At 41.3% G+C, this 23,078-nt stretch overlaps 1 protein-coding gene across 1 annotated transcript; it reads right to left on the bottom strand.

Moving 5' to 3' along the window:
* Window positions 1-3,472: 3,472 nt before the first annotated feature.
* On the bottom strand, window positions 3,473-11,399 carry GPR55 (G protein-coupled receptor 55). The gene is made up of 3 exons (XM_014966268.1): window positions 11,337-11,399; window positions 9,921-10,154; window positions 3,473-6,152 (listed from the first exon to the last, which is right to left on the bottom strand). Exon 3 carries the CDS (start codon window positions 6,147-6,149, stop codon window positions 5,115-5,117), a length of 1,035 nt encoding a protein of 344 aa, XP_014821754.1. The 5' UTR covers window positions 6,150-6,152; window positions 9,921-10,154; window positions 11,337-11,399; the 3' UTR covers window positions 3,473-5,114.
* Window positions 11,400-23,078: the final 11,679 nt, after the last annotated feature.

The following is a 23,078-nucleotide window of genomic DNA, read 5'->3' as shown; positions in this document are numbered from 1 at the left end:
TATCTTCTGTTCGCTTGCGAGCATTTTGAACAGGTTAAGTTGTGGTGTTGGAGAATAACCTTTGAGTGAAATATTGCTTAGAGCAGCACACAAAGATGTGAGGTTTAGGACGGTATCTCTCTGAAGATCAGTTTCAGTCTTTAAACCCATTTCAGCTTTGCTTTGTGATCTGGAGGCTGCCTTATGCAGTGAGGTGTCGGCTCTTTTCCCTTTGCAGATTTCTGAACGCTTGAGATTACTTGATACGATGAACCGAAATTACTTGATATGATGCTAGAGTGACATTTATTAGGCTTTCTTTGTGAGTAAAACTCACAAAGAAGAAATGGTGGTTGATCGTTCTCACATGAAAAGCTGTCTGGTTTATGTTTATAGCTAATGTATTTAATCATAATGAAATTATGTTGGACCGCCTCTGCAGGGTGCATGTCCACCTATGCTCACCACAGCCCCTTGCTAGAAGGGCAGACACTATCAGTGCTTTGATCTAGGCTTGGATCCTTCCTATGATGCGTTCCGGCTCGTGAATCATGTACTTATTATACAAGCAGTTTTATGAAGGCTATAAAAAGAAGTTCCGTATATGGTCCTCTACTTGCTATTAAACCAGTTGAATTCAAATTAATTTTTTTTTAATAGTTAAAAATCATTTAGATATGTTATTTCAAAGGGACTTACTGGACAATATGACTTTTCAAAAAGTCCGGCATTACTCTGACAGTACTTTTACAGCGTTAGAATTCAGCGGAGTGGTGCTGATCTGAAGTCCTGTGCTCAAGTGGGCCTGGGAAACGGAAGATGATATAACACACCAGGCAAAGGGACTGAGGAAAAGAGGAAGGGGAACAAATCCTTTGTGGTTTTGGGGGGTTTTTTTTGGTTGGGTTTTGTTTTTGGTTTTTGTTTGTTATTTTTTTTCCTTTTTTCCAAACTACTTTTATACTTTAGGGACTTTCAATTGCTTTGTGAGTCTACAAAATACAGCTTGGGGATCACATTCACTATTGAACAAATGCCAATTGTAGGATGTTGATGGAATAATCTGCCATTGATAAAACTACTCTCGAGAGCAGCCAGCCCTCTCCTGTGTTGTGAAGATGTGTGGGGTTTGGCTGAGCTGGAGAAGCTTGACTGGATAAAAACAAAATTGCCTTTTGTGAATATTCTCACCTGAGTGTCCTGAAACAGCCTTTTCCAGAAAAATTAAGGTTAAATACATCTGCTCTTTAAGGACTATGGTCAATTGTATCCATTTTTGTTCAATTCACAGAAGAGAGTAGTACTGAAAATGTAATTTTTAAAGGAATTTTTTTGGGTGGTTTTGGTTAGCACTTGATTTTATTTATATTTTTTTTGTTCCACTAGGATGATGCTTCTTTGGTTTTACAGTACAGCTGAGTCCCTGGGGTGAGACCTAGGTACGTGAGGGGTTCATGGTCAGGTTCCCACCGCTTTTTTGTATTAAGAATAACATCGAGAGAGAAGAAATCTGTTGTGCAGTCTGAAAATAGAAATTGTGAACTTGTGTATTGACTCAGGAAGGCTTTTGTTGTTGTTTCTTAAATGTCAAATGCTTTTCAGTTTTATTCATCAACAAAATCGTTGTGCACCTTTTCAAGGTGCAAGAAGTTTTTCATTGCTTTTGTCCCGATATAAAAATAGAACCAACTGGAGATTCTCCAGAGTTAACAGTAGATTTCACAGAGGAGTCTGTATGTAAAATTATGATTTAGAAAAAACTGTAATCTTAGCTGCAGGTCAAAGACAGAATTGTATTATTTAAATGTAAGTTCGTCTTGAATTCTGTCTTTCAGTTCGTCTTGTGCTAAAGATTTGCTTATTGTAATAGTCCTGTAAATAAAACCAACGCAGCTGGGCTCTCTTCCTTCTTTCTCTTTTTTTTCAGAAATTTCAAATATGCTTAGACAGGCAGTTCTCGTTTACATATGTAACAGGCAAAACTTAGACAAATGGAGTTATATATAAAAATCATTTTTGGCCAACAAAGAAGTAGCACTGATGGCAATAAATGGAAAGAAAGTAATCCGATTGAATTTTCAGATTCTGTGCTCCGAGTTTGCTTCCACGTATAGCATGAGCAGACTAAGTCTATAGACCAGTCGTAGGTAGTGGGTCTCACCACTCCCCATTATTACAGCTGATTTTCATAAACTGACTGCTGTTTCTTTTATTGACAAGATTACAGTGATTTCCTTTTGTCAGTGGAAGTCTCTCGCTGCCTGAGTGTGATGGGACTTGATCACTGACCAAGCATCGGCATGAGTGAATCCTGTCTCCCTCGCCCCGGCAGATCAAACTTTGATCTGCCCACCCACGGATACAAGAGTCCCTACAGGCTTTTCCTCTCTGTCAGCTGCGTACGTGCACTTGTTCCTTTGGAGATTAGAAAATTATCTTTTCCAAGTACTTCATGATAAATGAGTTAAAGACAAAGGTACTGCTTCATTATTCCTGATTTTAAATATCATAGCCTTGTGTGATGGGCCAGAGTTGCTGCTGCCTAGTAACTTTTAGGCAGCTAGTGCGTTGCCTCAGTCTTGCACTGTGCTTGCAAACAACCAGTGCCATACCATCAGCAGCACTAAGGGATGGCTTTTTGTCTTGGAGGAGAAAAAAACCAAGCGAACCTGCATTTGCTGAGAGTCACACAACAGTAGAAAGGGATATCTGGAGCCAGTTCCCTTCCAACACTAGATCAGATCAACCATGACTTTGGCTCTATCTTGGAAACCTCTTGAGAGACAATTAGAAAGCTTCTCTGGGTAACCTCTTCCAGTGCTGCATTGCCCTCCTAGTGAAGAAGTTTTTCTCGATATTGAACGTGATCCAAGGGCCATTCCTCCTTGTTATATTGTTGGGAACTACTGGGCAGGGCTTGGCTCCATCATGTGTCACTGCCTTCCAGCATGCTGGATGAAACTAGTCCAGCTCCCTCATCACCCGTTGAGTCTGCATGAAAAGCTTTAAATAAAAAAGGCCAATATTATACTTCGTGCCTTAAAGTGCTGTGGTTTCGCAGTCACAAATTGCACTTATGGTAATGTAAATTTTCAGATATTCGGCTGATCAAAAAAACAAGAGCTCAGAGCATTTTGGAGGAAAGATTGTAGGGCATTTAATGGGGGGTTGTCAATAATTTGTGGAGAGGGTTTCCACAGAAAATTTATTAAATTTTCCAGACTGCTGGGTTTGATAATCTTTCCTGGGTTTACTTTTTCTGTTTATTGCTGTTTATTTCATTGTTCTTGATTGCCATAGTTACAAACCTGAAGTAGTTCCTGGAAAGGAAAATCTCCAACTAAGTCTTGGAGCTGTTTTAAGGAAAAAATGGTAAAAGTTTCTGATAAAATAGGTAGATAAGAGTCATACACTGATGTCAGATTAGGGAATTAAAATGTATTTTCAAATTATATACTTCATATATGCACTTTATTTAGTAGAACATGTTGTTTCTCACACATTTCATATGCAAAGTACCGTGAAAGGTGCAAAAAAGAAAGGTTAACTCATATTGAAAAGTCTGCAAGTTTCTGAATGATTGAGGCAGTAGCAAATAATGTTTTGAAAACCTGCTGTTTTGGAAAGCTTTTTCTCTTGCCCCTCTGCAGATAATGGTGAAGGTGATGATAAAAACCTTTCTTTGCCTCTGAGATCGGTCTGTGCCTCAGCTATGGTCATAGTTTTAATACTGAAAAGTTTTAAAATGCTTGTACATGAGGCCCAGTATTAGATATGTGCAGCTGCCCACTTGCACAATCAGTCATTTCTATGGGAATCGATTGATGGCAAACTGTATTTTCAAAACTGCCCCCCTTTCTTTTTAATTTGCTCCAGACAGAAGGTAATTTCTTTTCACCTTTTGAATAAAGGGAACATCTTCCCCAGAATGAAGACCTGATTACAAGCATTCTTAGACCATTTTTACAGTTTTGTTTTTTTAAAGGCACAGAAATAGATTTCTTGATGTGAAAGTGTTTCTGGCTAGGAGCATGAACCAACATAATGGTGGGCTTAAATTGCAACAAGGAAGCCTTTAGTTTAGACTCAGATCCAAGCTCTCAAATGGTGTTAAGGGCAGTGACATACCAGAAGTGCAGACTGAGAAGGGCTGAGGCACGTTGAAAGACGTTTTGTGAAGTGCACAGTATGGGCTAAAAGGATCTCTCTAAGGAAGGAGGGGGTTAGAGCTGGTCCAGTCTTCCAGCTTGGAGCAAAACAGGCACTCCTTATTTTTCTGTGATGCAGGGCTTCCTTCCACCCTCCAAGAAAGGATAAGAATAACAGGCAGAAGAATTTCATACATAAGTCACATTGTATCTTTGATAGAAATACAGTGATGTAGAAATATATTTCATCACATACAGTCATTCATGCTGTATCTGAAGGAGTTCTTTTGGTTTTCACGTGCAAAACCAGTTTCAAAATTGCAGGACAAACCCATGCTGATTCCTTCGCAAAGATAATCAGAAATATTTGTTGCTCAAGAAATTGCTGGTACCCAAGATACTCCATTGGGGTGGTGTCCTGAGCAGTGTGTCCTCCATGAAAGAGCATGGGCTGCTGTCCTGTGCAGCACCTCCAACCAGTGTATAATGCTTACAGGAGGGAAGACTCAACCCAGTATGGACAAATTGTTCAAAGCAAATGAGCTCTGACAGCAACTTTCTGTAAGATTTATAGAAGGAAAGAGCAGTGTCAGACTTTCGGCCAGATACTGCCTTTTAACTCTCAGATACTTTCTAAGTTAAAAAGAAGGTTTTGAATAGTTATTTCTATGTTTGGCCCCTAGCAACAACTTTCTGATGACGTTGACAAAAGGAAAACTGGTGCAGCAATGACAAAGGTTCATTTTAAGTGGTATTCCAGTGATCTGGGTAGCTTTGCTCTGGCAAGCCTTTCACATTTAGTAGATACCATCAAGGCTAATGCTTCTTTTGGTGTCATTTTGGTAGTGCTGGTTCTTTTCCGAAATTTTTCTCCTTTCATCTTTAAAAGGAAGAAAAGTATGGAACAAGTTCATATTCACTGGAAAAACATTGTCCTTCTTCCTCCTGCACCCTCCCTGCTGTGGTCAAGGTGACCCTAGTGCTATGTCAGGGATGATGCTCTTGGTGTCCTATGAGGCAAGTGGGAGAGGAAGTCGAGGAAGAGGCATTCTTCCACCACAGGCAGTCCCATTGTGTGGCACGAGGCTTAAAGATGGGACATCGTTCAATAACCTTTTTCAGGTGTGTTTTCTCACAAAGCTCTTTTGCAGCAAAGTAATAAAAGATGGCATCCAGGCAGCAGTTCAGGTTGGCTAATATCATTGACACCTGAATGAAGAGGCTGATGCTTTGTTTCAGACTGCAGTTCTCTATCACTCCATGTCTTACCAGGCATTGTAGGCAGATTGCAAAGTGGATAGGTGTGAAGCACACCAAAAACACCACAAGGTTGATGATAATGACTCGTAAGGAGCCACTGCCTTCTACCTTCTTTTCAGCTTGATTTTTGTGATTCAGAAGAATCAGGATGTTTTGGACAGAGCAGAAAACCATCACTGCGAGTGGGATCAGAAATCCAAAGATTTCCACACAAACAATGTAGAAGGGGTTCCATGCAACATCTTGTGACATGTTGTGAAAGCATTTCAAACGATTTTTCTTCTGAGAAACATACATTGGGATGCTGCAAACCCCAGCTACTACCCAGATGACACAGCAATTGAAGACAGCCCATTTGGTGGACCGGTTAGCTCGACCTTCGAATGGGTGCCTTATGCAGATATATCTGTCGACCGTAATGCAGACAATGATGAAGATGCTGCCGTACATGTTGACAAAATAGAGAGACTGTATGAATGAGCACAGGAGTTCGGGCGCTTCTGTGTAAGAGTAGTGCAATTTGAGCAGGAGCGAGAGAAGAAGCAAGATATCTGCAAATGCGAGATTGATCATGTAAACTGAGGTTTTCGTCTGTTTCTTCCAAAAACAGCAGAACACGTAGAGGGCCAGGGCATTGAGAACCAGCCCGAGAATGAAGGTGGGGATGGAGATCCCCAACCGCAAGGTATTTGCTAATCTGTCGATGTCTGTAAAATTGCATTCCATGCTGCTGTTGTTCATTTCTGCCGAAATGTTGTTCATTGTCTAAAATGACAGAGAGAACAGGTTGGAAATGTGTAATGCTCCCAGTTAATACCTTGATATATCAGAGCACGATACTTTCAAACACAGTTCTGGGCTTTTTTTTTTTTTTTTTGAGCTATACATTTGATCAGTCTTTGCCTATTACTGAAAGTGAATCCTCATTTCAAGCACAGTGCTTTCTGTTTTCAATTTGAGTGGACTGATCTGTTATAAAGAAGCCTGATTCTCCATGGCAGGTGGTCAGCATCCACTGACTACCATGCCCTTTAAGATAGTCCCATTGACATATTGAAGAAACTGACCCATTCAAACATACGTTTTCAAAACCTGAAAGCCTAAACCAGTGCGCTAAAGTGCACTGGCTATCTCTAGAAACCTGTACTTCTATTGAAATTTCTGTAACACACACGTTCGGTTTCTTCCCTACACAGAAATTCATGAAATTATTGTTCCATATTTAGGCAGATCAAACTGACAGCTGGAATTTTACCCTTATATCTGTGATTCCCTAAGCATCAGTAGCTTTCCTGGTGTGCTTTCAGTACACTTGCATTTAATATGGATATTTTAGTTTCATATAGTGCTTGTGTCCGATGCAGCCTTTTAGAAGGACAGCTTAAGAAAACTGGTCTTTTACCTGGGTGTAAGTTGAGTAAGCACATTTTCTAGCTTGTGTTTAACTTTCAGTACCGGTTAAAATTTGGGTTTGCAAGTACTTTAAATTTTAACTGATTATTTTAGATCATCTGGCAAAGATTAGCAAATGGAAGACATCTTAATAATATAGTTCTTTACAGAAGTATAATTCGTGTGGAATAAGTGTTTTCACCATTCATAAAAATATACATATGCTTTAACAAACTATGCCTTAAAACTGCTTTTTGATAACCCCTCTTTAAATAAAAAATCACAAAAAATCCTAATGAAGGAGAAGAAATTGGTAGTTAAAGTTTCCAGTCCAGCTCAGCAAACCAAGTAGCTCAAAAGAAATTTTAGAAGTGAAAAGGTTTTAAGACGAACTTGATCAAGAGGTCAATCTCTGCTTTGGAGGACAAAAAGTGACAGGTATCTTATAAGCAGAATCAAATGGAGCTGGACTTTGCTAAAGAAACAAAAAAAAACAATTAGAGAAAGATTTTTTTTGTTTGTTTGCTTGCTTGTTTGTTTACAAAGCTAAAATAAAATATAAAAAAGAGAGAAAGAAATGGAAGATCTGCTAATTTTAACTGAGGAAATGGCCTTGGGTTCTAGCAAATTTTATGCCTTAGCTTTTCACAGGGATGCTGATATTGTGCTGGAGGTCAGAGGTGGGATAACTTACAGGAATCAGTGAGTGATAATGGAAATAACTGTGTCTGAGTGCAGAATGCAGAATGCGCTCAGAGCTTAATTTGCTTGTATTGGGGAAAATGGTTTATTTCCAGCTCAGACTACAGAAAGAAAAGGCATATAAATTGTGTATATTATTACCATATCTGGAAAAGGATCAAGCTAGCTTATCAGTTGAAGGAAAGAGTGTCAAATGTGATTAAAAGAATTCTATGACTGTTGAGTCAAAGCTTTGTACAGATTTTTAAAGAAAACTCCTAAGTAAAGCTTTGACAGTTGTTGCCAGACCATTATCTTCTCAGATAAGGGAAAGGCTGAAGATCGAAGGCACTTGCATTTCAGTAAAGTGTACTAGAAATAACTAAAAAGCACTAGAAAAACTGAGGGTTAGAACAAGGACTGTTAAGTACGTGAGGAAATGGTTGCAAGAAAGCTGATGAGGACTACAAACAGGCTGGATGCAGGTTACTGGGGGGATTCACAAATTCACTGAGACTACTCCTTGGCAGTGTTTCCCCCAGTGCCTCCATTGTAGGAGCAAGTGGGACCCGCGGGGAGGTCAGGGGATGGATCCGACTGCCAATTCCAGAGAACTGGACTGAGCTGCATGAGTGGGACTATTGCAGCTTTGTGAATTTAGGAAATAGTGAAAGGAAATTGGATTGTTATCAGTGGGTTTATCTGTCAGAAACGAGAATAAAAATAAAACCTTGGTTTGTTAGTCTGAGATTGCTGGCTCAGATGGATTGACTCAATGTCTGGCAGATGCTTACAAAATCAGTGGACTGTGGTACGTGAGAGGTGAGACAATTCCATACAGGTGGAGCTGCATTGGTGCCCCGGGTACGAGGGATTATTGTAGGCAGACGCTGCTGTCACCTGCTGGCTGGACAGGTAGAATCATAAAATCATAGAATCGTCTAGGTTGGAAGAGACCCTTGGGATCATCGAGTCCAACCATCTACCCTACTCTACAAAGTCCTCCCCTACACCATGTCCCTTAGCACTGCATCTAAACGGCCCTTAAACACAGCCAGGGATGGTGACTCCACCACCTCCCTGGGCAGCCTGTTCCAATGCCATGGCACTCTTTCAGTGAAAAATTCTTTCCTAATGTTCAATCTAAACCTCCCCTGTTGGAGCTTGAAGCCATTCCCTCTCATTCTGTCACTAATTACCTGTGAGAAGAGACCAACACCAGCCTTTCTACAGTGTCCTTTCACAAAGTTGTAGAGAGTGATAAGGTCTTCCCTTAGCCTCCTCTTCCTCATACTAAACAGTCCCAACTCCCTCAGCCGCTCCTCATACGATTTGTTTTCCAGCCCCCTCACCAGCTTCGTTGCCCTCCTCTGAATTCGCTCCAGCACCTCGAGATCTCTCTTGGATTGAGGTGCCCAAAACTGGACACAACACTCGAGGTGTGGCCTCACCAGTGCTGAGTACAGGGGCACAATCACCTCCCTACTTCTGCTGGTTACACTATTTTTGATACAAGCCAGATTTTTGATACAAGCCAGACCATTATCTACTTTGATGATGTATCTGCTTTCTCAGATAAGGGAAAGGCTGAAGATCGAAGGCACTTGCATTTCAGTGAAGTGTACTAGAAATCAGAGCATTGTGCTGTTGTGTGAGCGTGTCTGTCCTGTGGCAAAGAGCATCCATTTAGCTGGGTAAAAAGCCAGATGACATTAAACATTTTGGGGGAGTGACAACACCTGTAAATCCAGGACTTCATGTACTATATAAATATACCAGAAAATTGCTTGTAATGCCTCTTCAAAGTATGATTTTTGATTCTGCTTTTACTAAGTTTCTAATTCACTGGATATTTTTTTTTTTTTTAAGAATTCATTAGTACATAGCATCACTCCTGAAAATGGTTAATTTCAAGAAAATGTTACCCAGCCTTTAAACTGGTATTTTCAAGTACTCCAATGGACTGCCTGATTCTCAAAAACTTGGAGTTTTTTATCATTTTGCCTCCCCTCAAATTTAAATTTCACATCTTGAGTAATCCAAGGGAATAGTTTGCAATCAGTTCACAGAGTAATATGTTTGCCCAAAATTATTTTAGTTCTTTTTAATTTACAAATAACTTTGCAGTCATTTCATAAGCATCATCTTTACCACATTGTCCAGATTATTAGTAAAAATACTGATGATACTGAATCTGAAAGATACTGAACCGTAGAAATACATCTTTCCTGTATGGTACAGACTGATTAATATCTTAGTGGGTAGTCACTAATCATAGAGAAGTTTCATACAGATCATGTTTCCTTTGTTTGCTTATGAGAATTTCTTTAGAGATAGCGTTTGAAGCCTATTTCCCCCTCCTACACTCCGTTCCCCAGTGCTGTCAGTGTGTCACAGAAGAAAGTTAAATTACTTCTATTTCAGTCATTCTCAGATGAATCTGTGCAGATTGTTACTTACCGCTGTGTTGTCTTCTGGGTGATTACAAAGAGATGCTGCAGTGGGTGATTCCAATATTTTTCCAAATACCGAAGCCAGGCTTAGTGATGTACCATTTCCCAACTCCTCCTTTTCCACTCTCTCTAAAGAGACAGGCACCACCTTAGCTCTTTTCCAGTCTTCTGAAAATTCCTCTGAACTCCAAGAATTTCCTGAAGGAATTGCCTGCTGCTCTAGAATTGTTTCAGACAAGTTCTGGAAGCCAAAAGATAACATAAGAATCTGTAATTAACACCTCTCAAGGGAGTGTGTCTTAGCTGGTCCAGACCCTGTGTCATCACTGCTCCATTTGTTCTCTATTTCTCCTACTAAGCGAGGATTTACCACTTCCTATGGACTAATTAGATGTTCATTGGATTTACTGATAGAAGGAGCTTGTGGTTAAGCTAGTAGCAAAGGTTTACTGTCCCAGGTAATGGAACAGCAAGGTTTTACAGTATTGCTAGGATTTTACAGTATTTGCTAGGATTTTTGCAGCACAGTAGGATGCATGAATAGTTTCCTCTTTGTAGCTCAGATCTAAGTCTGTCTGATTCTAGTTGGGATTCACACAAATCTGTATGTTAGCACAGATGGGGATCACAGATTAAGGATATTCTCATCCATGAAAGCTTCATATTAGCAGGAACATACTCGTCATAAAATATATAACTTACTGTACACGAACGTGTAGCTATAATTGTAAGGAAATTATAATCAGATGAAAGAACACAGCAAACCAATCATTCTTAATCTAGCTATACTGCAAAAGAGGAATAAGGAAAATTCAGGTCACTGCTTCAGCAAGGACTTTTGCAGCATTTACCATAATTACCCTCCTAATCAATGCGAACCAAGTAAAGTTACCACTATGAAGCAAACTTTGTTTAGATCTATTTTCTAGAATGTTAGTCGTATTAGATATAAATTATTCTCTTGTGGATGCACACAAGAAGAGTAAAAAGGCTTAGTGCAATGAAGAGCAGTAGCGTGTTTAGTAACATGATTTAGTGATGAGTTTTTTTGTTGTTGTGGGTTTGGTTTTTTTTTAATCAGTTAGGTTGATGATTGGACTAGATGATCTTAAAGGTCCCTTCCAACCTAGGCAATTCTATGATTCTAAGTCCCACATCTGCCATATATTTAATCTGTAGTTGGATGATTTCTTACCATTTGATTCTGATTATTTTGATTGCAACAGAATATATTTATGCTTATCAGTAAAGCAAGAATCTTTCTTTCTGCTCTAAGCTAAGCAACACTACATCTTTGATCTAACTGTTTGATATTTGTAAGAAATAGTCATCTAACTAGCTTAAAAATAGTGCTCTGCAATGGACACGGCTATTAAATTATTGGAAAAAAAAAAGCTATTAGTTAAAATTTTAATTACTTTACCTGTACCCCAGCAGGTAGATCAGCAGCATTGCTTCAGTCCAAGTTCTATAAAGCACAAGAGCATTTGCTTACATACCCACCCCTACCAGTACTCTTACTAAATGGCATAACCACATCCTTCTTCTCTTCCCTCCCTCCCCCCCCCCTTCTTTCGAAACACATTTAGGTTCCTTTAAATAGACAAGTGAAGGTGAAAAGAGTGTAAAGACTAGAATCCTCAGCTGCTGTTTCCAGTCAGTTGTCAATGTAGATTGAGGAGCAGTTTGTCTCTTAATGCCAGGGTTGGTTTTGGACTGGACTTTACCTGGTGTGAAGCAGCTGAGAGCTCTTATGGGCTCGTGGTGGCTACCTCCAAATTTCCAGTTTTCCCTTGAGCTGGAGGGGAGATGGGTAAATGGAAAGTTGTAGGGGAGGCTGTCATAGAAATTGGGCTTCTTCCCCCAGTTTCTGCTCAATTTGCATAGTGGAGATCAGCAGTTCAGCACTCAGATGCTTCTGAAAGATACAGCTACTTACACGCGTGCAGCTGTTAAACTATTTAAAGGGTATGTGCCAGTTTTAACCAGTTCAGGTGTTTAATTCATAGCTGCAAGTCGATAAACAAATGCTTAGTGTCAAGAGAAGTGAGGTATATGGAGCATTGAACAGGTGCCTTATGTTTGAGCCACACAGTAGCCAGGACACGCTTTGCTTGAAATAAGCTTTCAAGGTTTTTCCATCAATAGGACTTTCCTGGTGAATTCTGAAGCTTTTCCTCTGCTCTGGGAGATGTCATGCACTGTACACATTTTGGAAAGGTAATTGTGCTTGGTCAAAGAGTGAACAGCAGGAATATGGGGGCATTCATCCACTTGCTGTCTTCAGGAGATAGCAGACTAGGGTGGCACATAGCAAAGGACCCCAAGTTGCTGGTCTCCTCAGGTCCTGGCCAACCTTGACTTGGTTGGGACTGGCATCAAATGAATGTTTGTGGTTACATAAAGTGACCTAATGTACTGAAAAAAAAGTTAATTGCTGTTTGATGACAATGCTACGTTCTCATACATAACGATCTTATCCCCAAGCAACAAAACTGGCAGGAGAATAAAACCCTAAGTAGGGGCTCATCTGTTTATGTCATATGGATGTTTCATATGGATGAGTGCAAATAGTGTCTCTCTGGAACCCCTCTGGGTGAAGCGTGAAACTCGCTTGCTAGTGCTGAGAGCCACTCTTCTGACTTGTGGACTGCTCGTTTACCTTACATACAGCAACCCTTTGCTGTGGTAGTAAGCACAGAAAAATAAAAGCTCCAAGTGATGTTTTTCAAATCGCCACCTGCTTTTGGAGGTAATTTGGTTTTCCTGGAGAAAATTCTGTACTTTCTGTAGAAAAAGTAGCACCAGCATTTGTACTACAGGACTTGGAGAAGAAAAAACGTGCAATTTCTTAACACATCTTTTTCTTCTTGTCTCATCTAAAAATGAGATTTGAAGAACTGGAAAAAAAAAAAAAAAGCAGAACTCAAACAAAGTTTGGATAAACCTTGCAAGAAAATCATGTAGCAGAGGAAATGAAGGCAACATGGTTCATATCACTTGGGAAACACATTATGGAATTGGGAGGTTTCAAGAGCTTTTCAACTTCTCTCTTCTCAGGGCTGTGGGCTAGCTACAAGTCTCAGTAATGGACTGTAACGAATCTGGAGTCACGAAAAGAAATGCGAGAGTGCAACTAAATATTAGCAGAAAACAAACACGCCACAATTATGTGTGACCTTTGAATGAATTACTCTGTGTCATGTTGCAACTGAAATGGGGTTGCTTTATTAATCCTCTCACCATAGCTATATTTCAGACTTAGCTTAAAAATGAATTTTAATACTTTGTGGTGCCTTCAATCCCAGCACTAGGTTCATTCCTTGCGGTTCTATGAACTTCCCACTTCGTATCACTTGGTGCAGCAGAGCTAAACAAAAAATCAGCATTTCTGCACACATCAACCGCATGTTTGCTAAGTTGCTAATTTGCTTGTGATGTGTCTGAGTTCATCCCTTGTAGGTGAGCGCGTAATCGTTAGTGTGCATATAAGTCATTCTTTTGCAGGTTGGCCTTTTTGGTTTAAATTAGGACAACTTTAATCTAGAGCATATTTAATGAGGGCAAGTTATGAATGACTCACTCCCACACCTGCAGATACACTATTGGCTGAGAAATTAGAGCTTGTATGTTCCCTGTCTTTCAGTGACTGCTTTTGTAATTTCACCCGCCAGGTGCTACATGTGAATGTGTTCAACAGGAATTATTTCTGTATTCCCTTGTGCTCCCAGTGCCTTTATCACCTAGCACTGCTGCTTGCTAAATGCTGAATTCCAGTGACCCAGACAGCGGCATGGCTCTGAGGTTTTCAACGGGAAGGAGAAGGGCTTTGTTTGTTTCAGTTTATTTTTTTTTAATTAACCACGAAAATGTGAGGGATGTATGTTGTTTGCTCTGCCTAGAAACAACAACCTTATCAACCGTTCCAATGAATAGTTGCTGGAAGAACCTAAACCAAACTCTGATTAACTAAAAGGAAGTGTATGTGCACAACATTTATAATCCTTATGGGAAAGTTGAGTAAGGTTTTGTTGTGTTATTCTGTGTTTGTTTGGTCGTTTGCTTTTGTAGAGTTTGGTGAGCTTTCTCCATTTTTTTTATCCTCTAGTTGCAATAAGTGCTGCTCTTGCTAAGTCAGGCAACATCAGGCAGCGCTTGTCATTTTCAAGGAATCAAAATCTCTTTCAGAAGAAATGTGTTCATACCGTGCAAAACCACATTCATTTGCATTACAGCATCGTGAATTCTGCTGTTCTTCTTTTTTAGGGGAAAATTTATTAAAGTAGTTTTGCAGTTCAGCTTTCACAAATGTCTAAAATATGTGTTTGCTTGTACTTACTGGCCAGAAGGAATAGGATGCTCAAGTGCAAATGAATCAAATTTCAAAGGTCGGGTTCAATGTGTTTCTGTGCCGCTCTGAAGGCACGTGTGACTTCTTATTCTCCCAGACAGCTATAAAATATCATCTCAGGTAACAAGACTTTATAATCCAGAGCAAAAAAGTGTCAGGAAAAGACATTGCCTGGTAGAGAGCTAGGAGGCGAGTGAAACCCTGTCTTTGTCCCTGTGAAGAGTGCTGGATGCAGTGAGGAAATAGAAGGCTTATCAGCCCAGACCTGAGCCTCAGTTATCTTCAGTGTTGTGCTGTGACTGGCTTCTGATATTTTTGTGTGTGTTTAAAGGTTTCAAAAACTGGATGGCCAAAGTGAGTTAAGTTAACAAGTCTTGTTCTGAGCAGTCTGCTACAGCTTGCTACTACAAAAGGGACTGGCCGCCTCCTTTTAAGAGGGCAGATGCTGGAGACTTCATCTAACTCCAGCTGAGCAGCAGCACGCTCCTGGAAAGGAGAACTACACAAAAAGATCATGTTTCTATCACCTACCCAAAGTTGTGCTTGTCTAAAACCAGGTAAATTGAAGAATAAGCTCTATTTTCATTGGTGACTTAGAAATAGGTGTTTATACTTGGGGTGGAATACAGTTTTTTCTTTATCTGATGGCCTTTCACTTCACACTAGTGCACTTTGGGTTGCTGAGTACTCTTTTCCTCATCTTCATAAGCAATCAAAGCCCAGCTTACAGTGAACTGTCTTAAGTGCACAGTTGGGAGCTTTGGATGGCTAGGGGGTTGTGTTTTTCTCGTGTAGCCACTTTTTTTGCAGCAATTGCAGGACACGTCAAAACTGGATATCAGGAAACCTGGCAACTACTGTATTTTATGGGCAACAGCCATCTTCAGCTTCTCCAAGCTGAGGCAGAGACCTTTAAAAGCAGCCCAGGACAGGGCCAAGAGTGCAGTTGTTCTTGGAGCTGGCCAGCTATGAGTGTACATTTGGTTTTGACTGCATTTGAGAAACCTTACAAAGATTTCCTAGGGTTTTATGTTGAGAGGAAAGGAACTGGCCAGCGTGGTGAGCAGACAGTCTCATGCTAGTACGGTTCAGCGAGCAGAACCATGAGAGTAATATTTAAAGATACAGAATATCTTCAGCTGTATCTGAATCAGAAATTCACCAACAGGATGCCAAGCATGTAGGGTGGCATCTCCTTCATAACTTCACAGAACCTACAGTCTACAACTGAGCTTAAATTATAGTTCAGTTTGGCTTTCCAGAGCCAAAAAGGCCAGTTAGATGTGGCTGGTGTGAGCCAGGTGCCAGTGAGGACATGCGTTTCGTGGCCAGTCCATCCGTGCCCCAAGGCAGGGAGAGAGCAGCTTGCATCTAGCCAAAAGCAATTCTGGTCGTGGGCATACCAATAGGCTGTAACTTTTCTTGGGTATCTGTAGGAAGGAGCAGCCAGTCAAGCTGTGAGCTCAGCTTTAGTGAAACTGTGTAAGAATAGACACAGAGCTTCCTGCATTAATGTGCTTTGTAGTGTACCTTCAGGCATGAGATTTGCCAGCACACCCCATCTGTGCCAGCTGGCCAGTCGAGAGGGTTTGTGGTTGCTCAGTATAGCTGGGCTGGTCCTGGTGAAGCACAGCCCACAGCAATTGCCATCCACCAAGATGCACGCAGTTCTTACAGGTGTTTCCATGGGACGTATATAGACTGCATTTTTCCAGGAGGCTTCTCAAAGGGGAAAAATGCGAGGCTGCTATGTTGATCTCTTAGAACAGGAAAGATGTTTTGTATAATGAAGGTGGCGGGCTCACTGAGCCGTAGCACTACCCGAGGCAATGGAAGGTGTGCACAAAATTAAGGTTTCAAACGAAACCATCCGCTAATTTCAAAATGATCCAATAAAAGAAACTAATGGTTAGCAGCAGTGCGGCTACAAACCCAGGACCTGAGCAGAGACACCACACGGCTTATTAGCAGGCTTCCTGAGCACTCAGGCTTCTGTAGGTTATAAAATCATATTGCGGCAAAATAAGATATTTCTCTCCTCTGTCTTACTACTCCAATGGCAGTGTGTGGTTATTGCCACATAAAGAAATAAATTATTCTTTTTTATGACACAGGTCAGAGTCATGTTATCCTCACCCATCTACACCATATAACATAATGCTCTGATAGCTGGTGTATCTAGTTTGGGTTTTTTGTTTGTTTGCTTGCTTTTTCAAAGAAAAACATTTCTTCTCAGCCGTTGTATTGCATTTGGTAATAAAACACGTAATGAACATTATTTCCTTTGCCTTTTCATTATACTATTACCTGAGCACTGTTAACTGGACCATCACTGTCTTCCATTTGGACTGATGGAAGTCAACCACCATCACTACAATCTGGTGCAAAGAGACACCAGCGCAGGAAAGCTGCAAGCAGCAGCCACACTGCGCACTCATGCCTCGCACAGTCATTCCTGTACCTTCAGGCAGACAGCCCTGCACGAAGGGGTAGGAGCTGCCTCAGCTGCAGGGTTTATGCACTCTCAGTGCTACAACTTTCTGAAAGACCCATTTCTGTCAAATCGCTTGGACTGAAGAGGAGCTGACTTGTGTGGAAACTGGTTTTTTCCATTTCCTGTAACTTCTCCTCACCTATCTCTCCTCTGTGTTGGGAATGGCATTTCTGGAAAGGAAGCTGTACACACGCAAGCCTAGAACTGCAATGGGTTAGAGTAAAATGAAAATCACAGTTTGGCCTAAAGGTAACATTTTCTGAGATTTGCCCTGTTTCATTAACACGTGTCATCTTTGCACTCTGGGTCGTTCCCATTTTAGCTTATGTGTGGCCAAGTTGCCACTACCTTTGTATTGTTTTCATACCAGGGTGTGTTCAGCTGTGCATTAATAAAGCATGTCTCAAAGCACGTCTTGAAGGATTGTAGGAAGCAGGACCAGCTGTGTCCCTTGGCAGAATGGCCAAAATGAATGTTGCTGTCCCAGGGACAAGGCTAATTGAGATAACAGTTGGGGATTGTTTCTCATACCAGTATTGTCTCACCTGGACAATGGCAGTTAGCACGCCCGTGGCTCTCAATGTTTGCTTAGCTTGGTTTTTCTTGAGGTTTGTGCAGTCTATAGTATGAATTGCTCCATTGTGGCCCCACTGCATGTCAGTGCAGACTTTCCAGCCTGTGTTTCCTCATGGGTATGAGAATTGCTGTCAATCTTTCTGCTGCCGTAAGTGTCCTGAGAGATCCCAGGCCACCAAACTCCCAACTTGAATCACTGACTTAATGTGCAGATGCAGTGAGTGCCCCTGAAAAAATGGAAAGTGCCCAGGAAGAGCTAGTCAGACAGACAAAAAAAAAAAAAAAAAGAAAGAAAAAAGAAAGTTTAAGAAAATGCTTTCAGGGATCCCTACATTTACTTCGAAGTCAAAGTTTTGAGTTGCTGCTGGTGCTGGTAGGGAAAACCCTACCTGACAGCGCCACCTCGGGGTAGATATGTCTTTGAGTTGTTCAAGAGGCATCAAGATGGAACTTGACTTCTTTCTGTGCTGCTCTCTCTCCCCAGATGTGTGTCTATGTAAGAATGTGTTTATATATGTGTGTGTGCATCAATATCGTACTGACATATTAACAGTCATTACATTGTATGTGTGGGTTGCATGGGCACCTACTTTATGAACTTTATTTTGTTCTCATCTCTCCTAACCTGTCCTGGCCAACCACTTTTTATTTTAATAAGATAGCCAGCCTTTGAGAGACAGAGCTCTGTATTATGCTGCTAAAAAAATGCTTCTTTGTGAAAACATGGTTTTGTCTGTTCTCCCCTGGAAAGGGCAATTGAGCAAATTTCCTTATTTATTTCATGCAGAAAGGGTCTCTGCTGTGAAGAGAATTGACCATTCTTGAATCTGGCTTCTGAAGAGGACAGTAACAGAGGTAAGTTCAATCAGCTGTAGCTTGTTTCTTCTATGCATGTAGGTTATCTGCCCTTGCTATCAGCATATGGTTAGTATTTAAAATATAGCTGGTGAGTCTTGGATGCCGCAGAAGGGGGGGAGCAACACGGGGATGCTGCAATGTACTGCCAGCCCATTGAGAAGTTATTGTGTTCGAGTCTAATGGTGGTTAGATACTTATTTCTTTCTGATGTGTAATGTCAGTCTGGCTGAGTTGATATGATTGTCTTTGTTCTGGCTGCCTGCCACAGCCAAGTGTCTTTACACACAAGTTAAGAGTGAATGAATGGCTTCGGAAATAAAACTGCACTTCATTTGACTATAATCATGCCACTTACAAGGATAACCTTCTAGCTTTCCACTTCAAACCAAGTGATAGAGACTTATTTGAAATGCTGAAAAGGTCCCTTCACTTTAGCACAGGTGCATTCCTATAAATAGACTATATAGAAAAGGGGTCAAGAAAGCAATTTGCAAGAAAGTGAAAAACCTCAAACAGATGAAAACCTCTCAAATTAACTAATGCTAGAAGGGCAGAAACTATCACACAATCAAATCAGATTACACTTTTTTTTTTTTTTTCACAAAGAGAAAAGCTAAGATTTAAAAAAAATTCTTAAGGGTCAGACGTTTCGGCAAGTAACCTTACCAAGTTACTGAAATATAAACCTGAGATGACAACTTTTGAATTTCTGTGGACACAGCCTCTGAAGCCCAGGGCGGTCCAGCTTGCCTGTAGAGGTGGGGAGTGTGTGCACGGGTGTCTGTCTGTCTGTCTCTGTGGCAGTCAGGGTGCTTTGAGCTTTAAAAATGCCCTTTTATCACTTGTGTTGGCCTGTGCTAGGTGTGGAGGTCAGGTACCAGTGTGGCTGCTCTCAGGGCTGGCTCTTGCCATATATGATATAGGGTTTACTTGTGCTGCAGTGCTGTGGGCACGGGGGCCTTTGAGGAGTCAGATAAAGGCCCTGAATGTAAGCTGAAAAACTAGCTTTCCCCAAGAGGCCTCAATTTTCTATGCTACAAACCACATTTGTCCTAAGGGTCTGCCTCATCTGTTTGGAGTACGATGAAAGATGTGTGAGCTGAGGGCAAGTACCAGTCTCTTTAAGCTCTCTCTAAAAGCCTTTTGTGCTGTTATAATCAGTTGCTCTGAATAAACCTGGTTTCTTCCTGCACTGGGTGGAAAGGGTGATTTCTAAGACCAGAATAGTTGCACAGGGATTGTACTGAGGTGGCTGAGAAATTTGTGAAGGTAGTTTCTCTTGAAGGAATTTAATTGTATCGTTGTCTTAAAGTCCTGTGCTTTTGGGTTCCTCACTGATCCCAGGGATTACCTTATATGCATGCACCAAGCATGACATATTTTGGCCTTTGCAAATAGGGGCTTTATATGTGATGCTGGGCTTAAATTTTCTAGGTCAGTGGAAGAAGTTCCTTCACAAATCATTTCACTGAGCCTAAATCTCCAATTGGGATCACTCTGCAGCACTTAGACATACAATGGCAACTCACCAGATGTGCAGCTGTTTCTCCAATTCCACTTCAAATCGGCAATATTCCCCAAACAGGAAGACATTACACCCCTGACCACAGCCTGAGGGTCACCTCCCAGCTTGAAAGAGCAAAGCTTACCTGAAGATGCCTTCAGCAAGTGAGGCAGGGACTTGTAGCTCACCAGAGTCCAGACACGACTCAGGCCTGTGCCACTCCACCGGAATGGGTGCTGGGTGTCTTCTCAGGGCCAGACCCTCTGCTCCCATGGGATGAAGTTGCAGCCTGCAGTGCTGGCAGAGAAGGCCAGCGTGATGGAGACCCAGAGCTCTGCTCGGGGCCATGGTGGCAGAGAGTTCAGGGCCTTCTCTTGTCCTGAGCAGCAGAGGGCAGTTTTGGCCTAGGGGTTGTGTTCATCACTCACTATTTAAACATAAAGTCACAACTTGGCCATTCATCACGTTAGCCCTGACAGACTTATGTCAGGCGTGGGGTGAAATAGGAGCCACCTGATGAACCCCAGGGTGTCTAGATGTGATATAACAGCGCTTCTCTGCGATGCGTATTGTTCTCTGTTGTTTAACAAAGAAGTCTTAAACTGAGGTTAATTTAAAAGCAAACCACATTGCCTCTCAGCTTTGGTATTCTGAAGCACAGCAGCAGTACTGCTTGTGTTTGCACAGCTCGCAGCTTGTAGATGTGCAGCATCTGTCGTGTCTCTGATCTCGTGCAGTAGTGGGTAGAAATGCCTGGCTTTTGCAGCCGGAGGGAAGGGGCTTTGCCTTCGTGCTGCCTTTAGATCTCTGACAACTTACAGTCAAGAAATTGGTGCACAAAACGGAGTTCTTGCGCAAGAAAGCAGTAGTGTTTCCAGATTTTTGTGTAGGCTGTCTGCTAATAGGGACTAGAGTAATTCATAACGGTACAAAGAAAATGGCCGTTGTTTATGACTGTATAAACATACTCTTTTAGAATGATATTCCCCTGCATTATTACAAGTGTTATGAAAAGTGTTTCGCTGTTTGCATCTCCTTACCTAAGACTGAACTCTGTCTACAGCATGAATAGGTGTTGCAGAAATGAGAATCTACAAGACAGTGGAAGGGATAGTTAGTATTTCAAATGGCGTTGACAAGTTGGATAAATTGTTTGGAAAAGAAAGTATTCAATGAGGCATAAAGACTCATGCAAAGTTTTGCACATACATAGGAATAGTTGTGAGCACAAATATGTATGTGAGCTATAAGTGAGCTTGGTGTGCTGCAGATCTGAAAAAGGGGATATTGGGTTTAGAGTAGATTGAAAAAGGAGTATGACTGGAAATGAAATGGAAGATTGTGCTGTTGTAGAAAAAAGTCAACATGATTGTGGGATATATAACTGTTCAAGGCTTTAGAAGAGCTATATTCAGTCTTGGGAGAAAAAAAGAAGGAAGGAGGGAAAGAAAGCTCAATCCAAGAGAGAGCCTAGAAAATGGGAGCAAACGTAGCGAGCTACAGCTGAAGCACAGAAGTAGCTGGGAGTATCTAGAGCACAGATACTGAAGTGTGGAGAGCATAAACAGGTCTTCAAATACATAAATGGTAGCCATAAAAGAGAAGGGAATAAATAGTTTGCTGTATGCACTGCAGATGGGAAAAGAAATAATGGATTTACACTGCAGCTGGAAATGCTCTGGCTGGAAATGAAAATAAACCCTTCTAATGCCAAAGACAGATGAAGCTAGAAATACCCTTTGCTTAATTAAAGCACATTAGACAAAATTCCGCTAGTTATAACACAGGAATAATTGAGCTGGCCTTTCGTTAGATGGTTTCTTCCTGCCTTTTCTGCAAGTATGTGCTTTCACATGCAAAAGATTGAGGTGAATTAGAAATCGCCTTGGATAAAGTCACAGCTACATGTGTGTTAGCATTGAGCAGGGCAGAGAAAACCCTGACTGACTGCACACTTTGAGTACAAATCAATGCAATTCCAAGGTAGCATAAACTCTTGCCTTGGTATGAGTCCTCCTTATTTTATGCAAGTTGACAGTAGCCATTTCCCAGGTGGTATCATCAGTAGATTGCTTTACTCTGTGCCTGATTCATCACAGATTTGTTCCCTGATCTCAGAAGTGGCCACAGCTGACTGAAAGTCAGGAGTTCCCCCATACATCATTGCCCTCTATAAAAAGAAAACCAGCAATGGAGTGCTACAAAAGATGGGGAAAAAAAAGACATGAAAAGAAATAACGGCATTGTCCTCAGATGCTTCTTTGCCATGTGTCATCTGTAGGCAAGAGTAAGCTTCACTGAAGCAGTCCTTCCTGGGATATTGTCTGGAAATTGAGGTAAGGGAGCTTGTATCTTACTTTATGTTATAATTTTCAGGAGTTGGTTAAAGGATATTCTAGGTTTCACTGCTAATTCTGATATTACAACAGGTAATATCCATTGCATGGAGTGTTCTTTGGCAAAAGAAGGTAGATCTAGATCACTAGGACCCGAGAAGCGATCGTCCCCCTGTACTCGACACTGGTGAGACCCCACCTTGAGTACTGTGTCCAGTTTTGGGCCCCATACCACAAGAGGGACATTGAAGTGCTGGAGCAGGTCCAGAGAAGGGCAATGAAGCTGGTGAGGGGTCTGGAGCACAAGTCTTACAAGGAGAGGCTGAAGGAGCTGGGGTTGTTCAGTCTGGGGAAGAGGAGACTGAGGGGAGACCTTATTGCTCTGTACAAGTACCTGAAAGGAGGGTGTAGAGAGATGGGGGTCGGTCTCTTCTTCCAAGTTACAGACGGTAGGACAAGGGGTAATGGCTTCAAGTTACGCCAGGGGAAGTTCAGGTTGGATATTAGGAAACATTCCTTTACTGAAAGGGTTGTCAGGCATTGGAATGGACTGCCCAAGGAGGTGGTGGAGTCACCATCCCTGGAGGTATTTAAGAAACATGTAGATATGGCTCATCAGGGCATGCTCTAGTGCCCAAGATTATTGGTTTGTGGTGGGATGTTGTGTGGGTGGGTGATGGTTTTGGTTTGGTTGTTGTTGTTGTGTGTTTAGGTGGTGGGTGGTTGTTGTTGTTTTGGGGGGGTTTTTTGTGGTGGTTTTTTTTTTTTTTGGGTGGTTGGACTCAATGATCTCTGAGGTCCCTTCCAACTACTATGATTCTGTGATTCTGTAATATCCATTGCATGGAGTGTTGTTTGGCAAAAGAAGGTAGATCATTTGTATATAATTTTGTATATAATGTATATAATTTGGCTAAACAATGTCTAAGTGTTTTTAAATACATTATTCTGCTGCCAAAATCACTAGTGCTGTAAAAGAAAACGGTAGAAATACCATCCAGGTACAGTTAATATGGATGAAAAACCTGGAGCATACTACTAATTGT

This window comes from Calidris pugnax, unplaced genomic scaffold (assembly GCF_001431845.1).
Source record: "Calidris pugnax isolate Ruff unplaced genomic scaffold, ASM143184v1 scaffold65, whole genome shotgun sequence".
NCBI lineage: Eukaryota > Metazoa > Chordata > Aves > Charadriiformes > Scolopacidae > Calidris > Calidris pugnax.
This window is presented reverse-complemented; position numbering and strand designations above follow the sequence as displayed.

Coding starts and splice junctions, on each gene's coding strand:
- GPR55 (XM_014966268.1), bottom strand. CDS start 6,149: ATGAACAACATTTCGGCAGAAATGAACAACAGCAGCATGGAATGCAAT.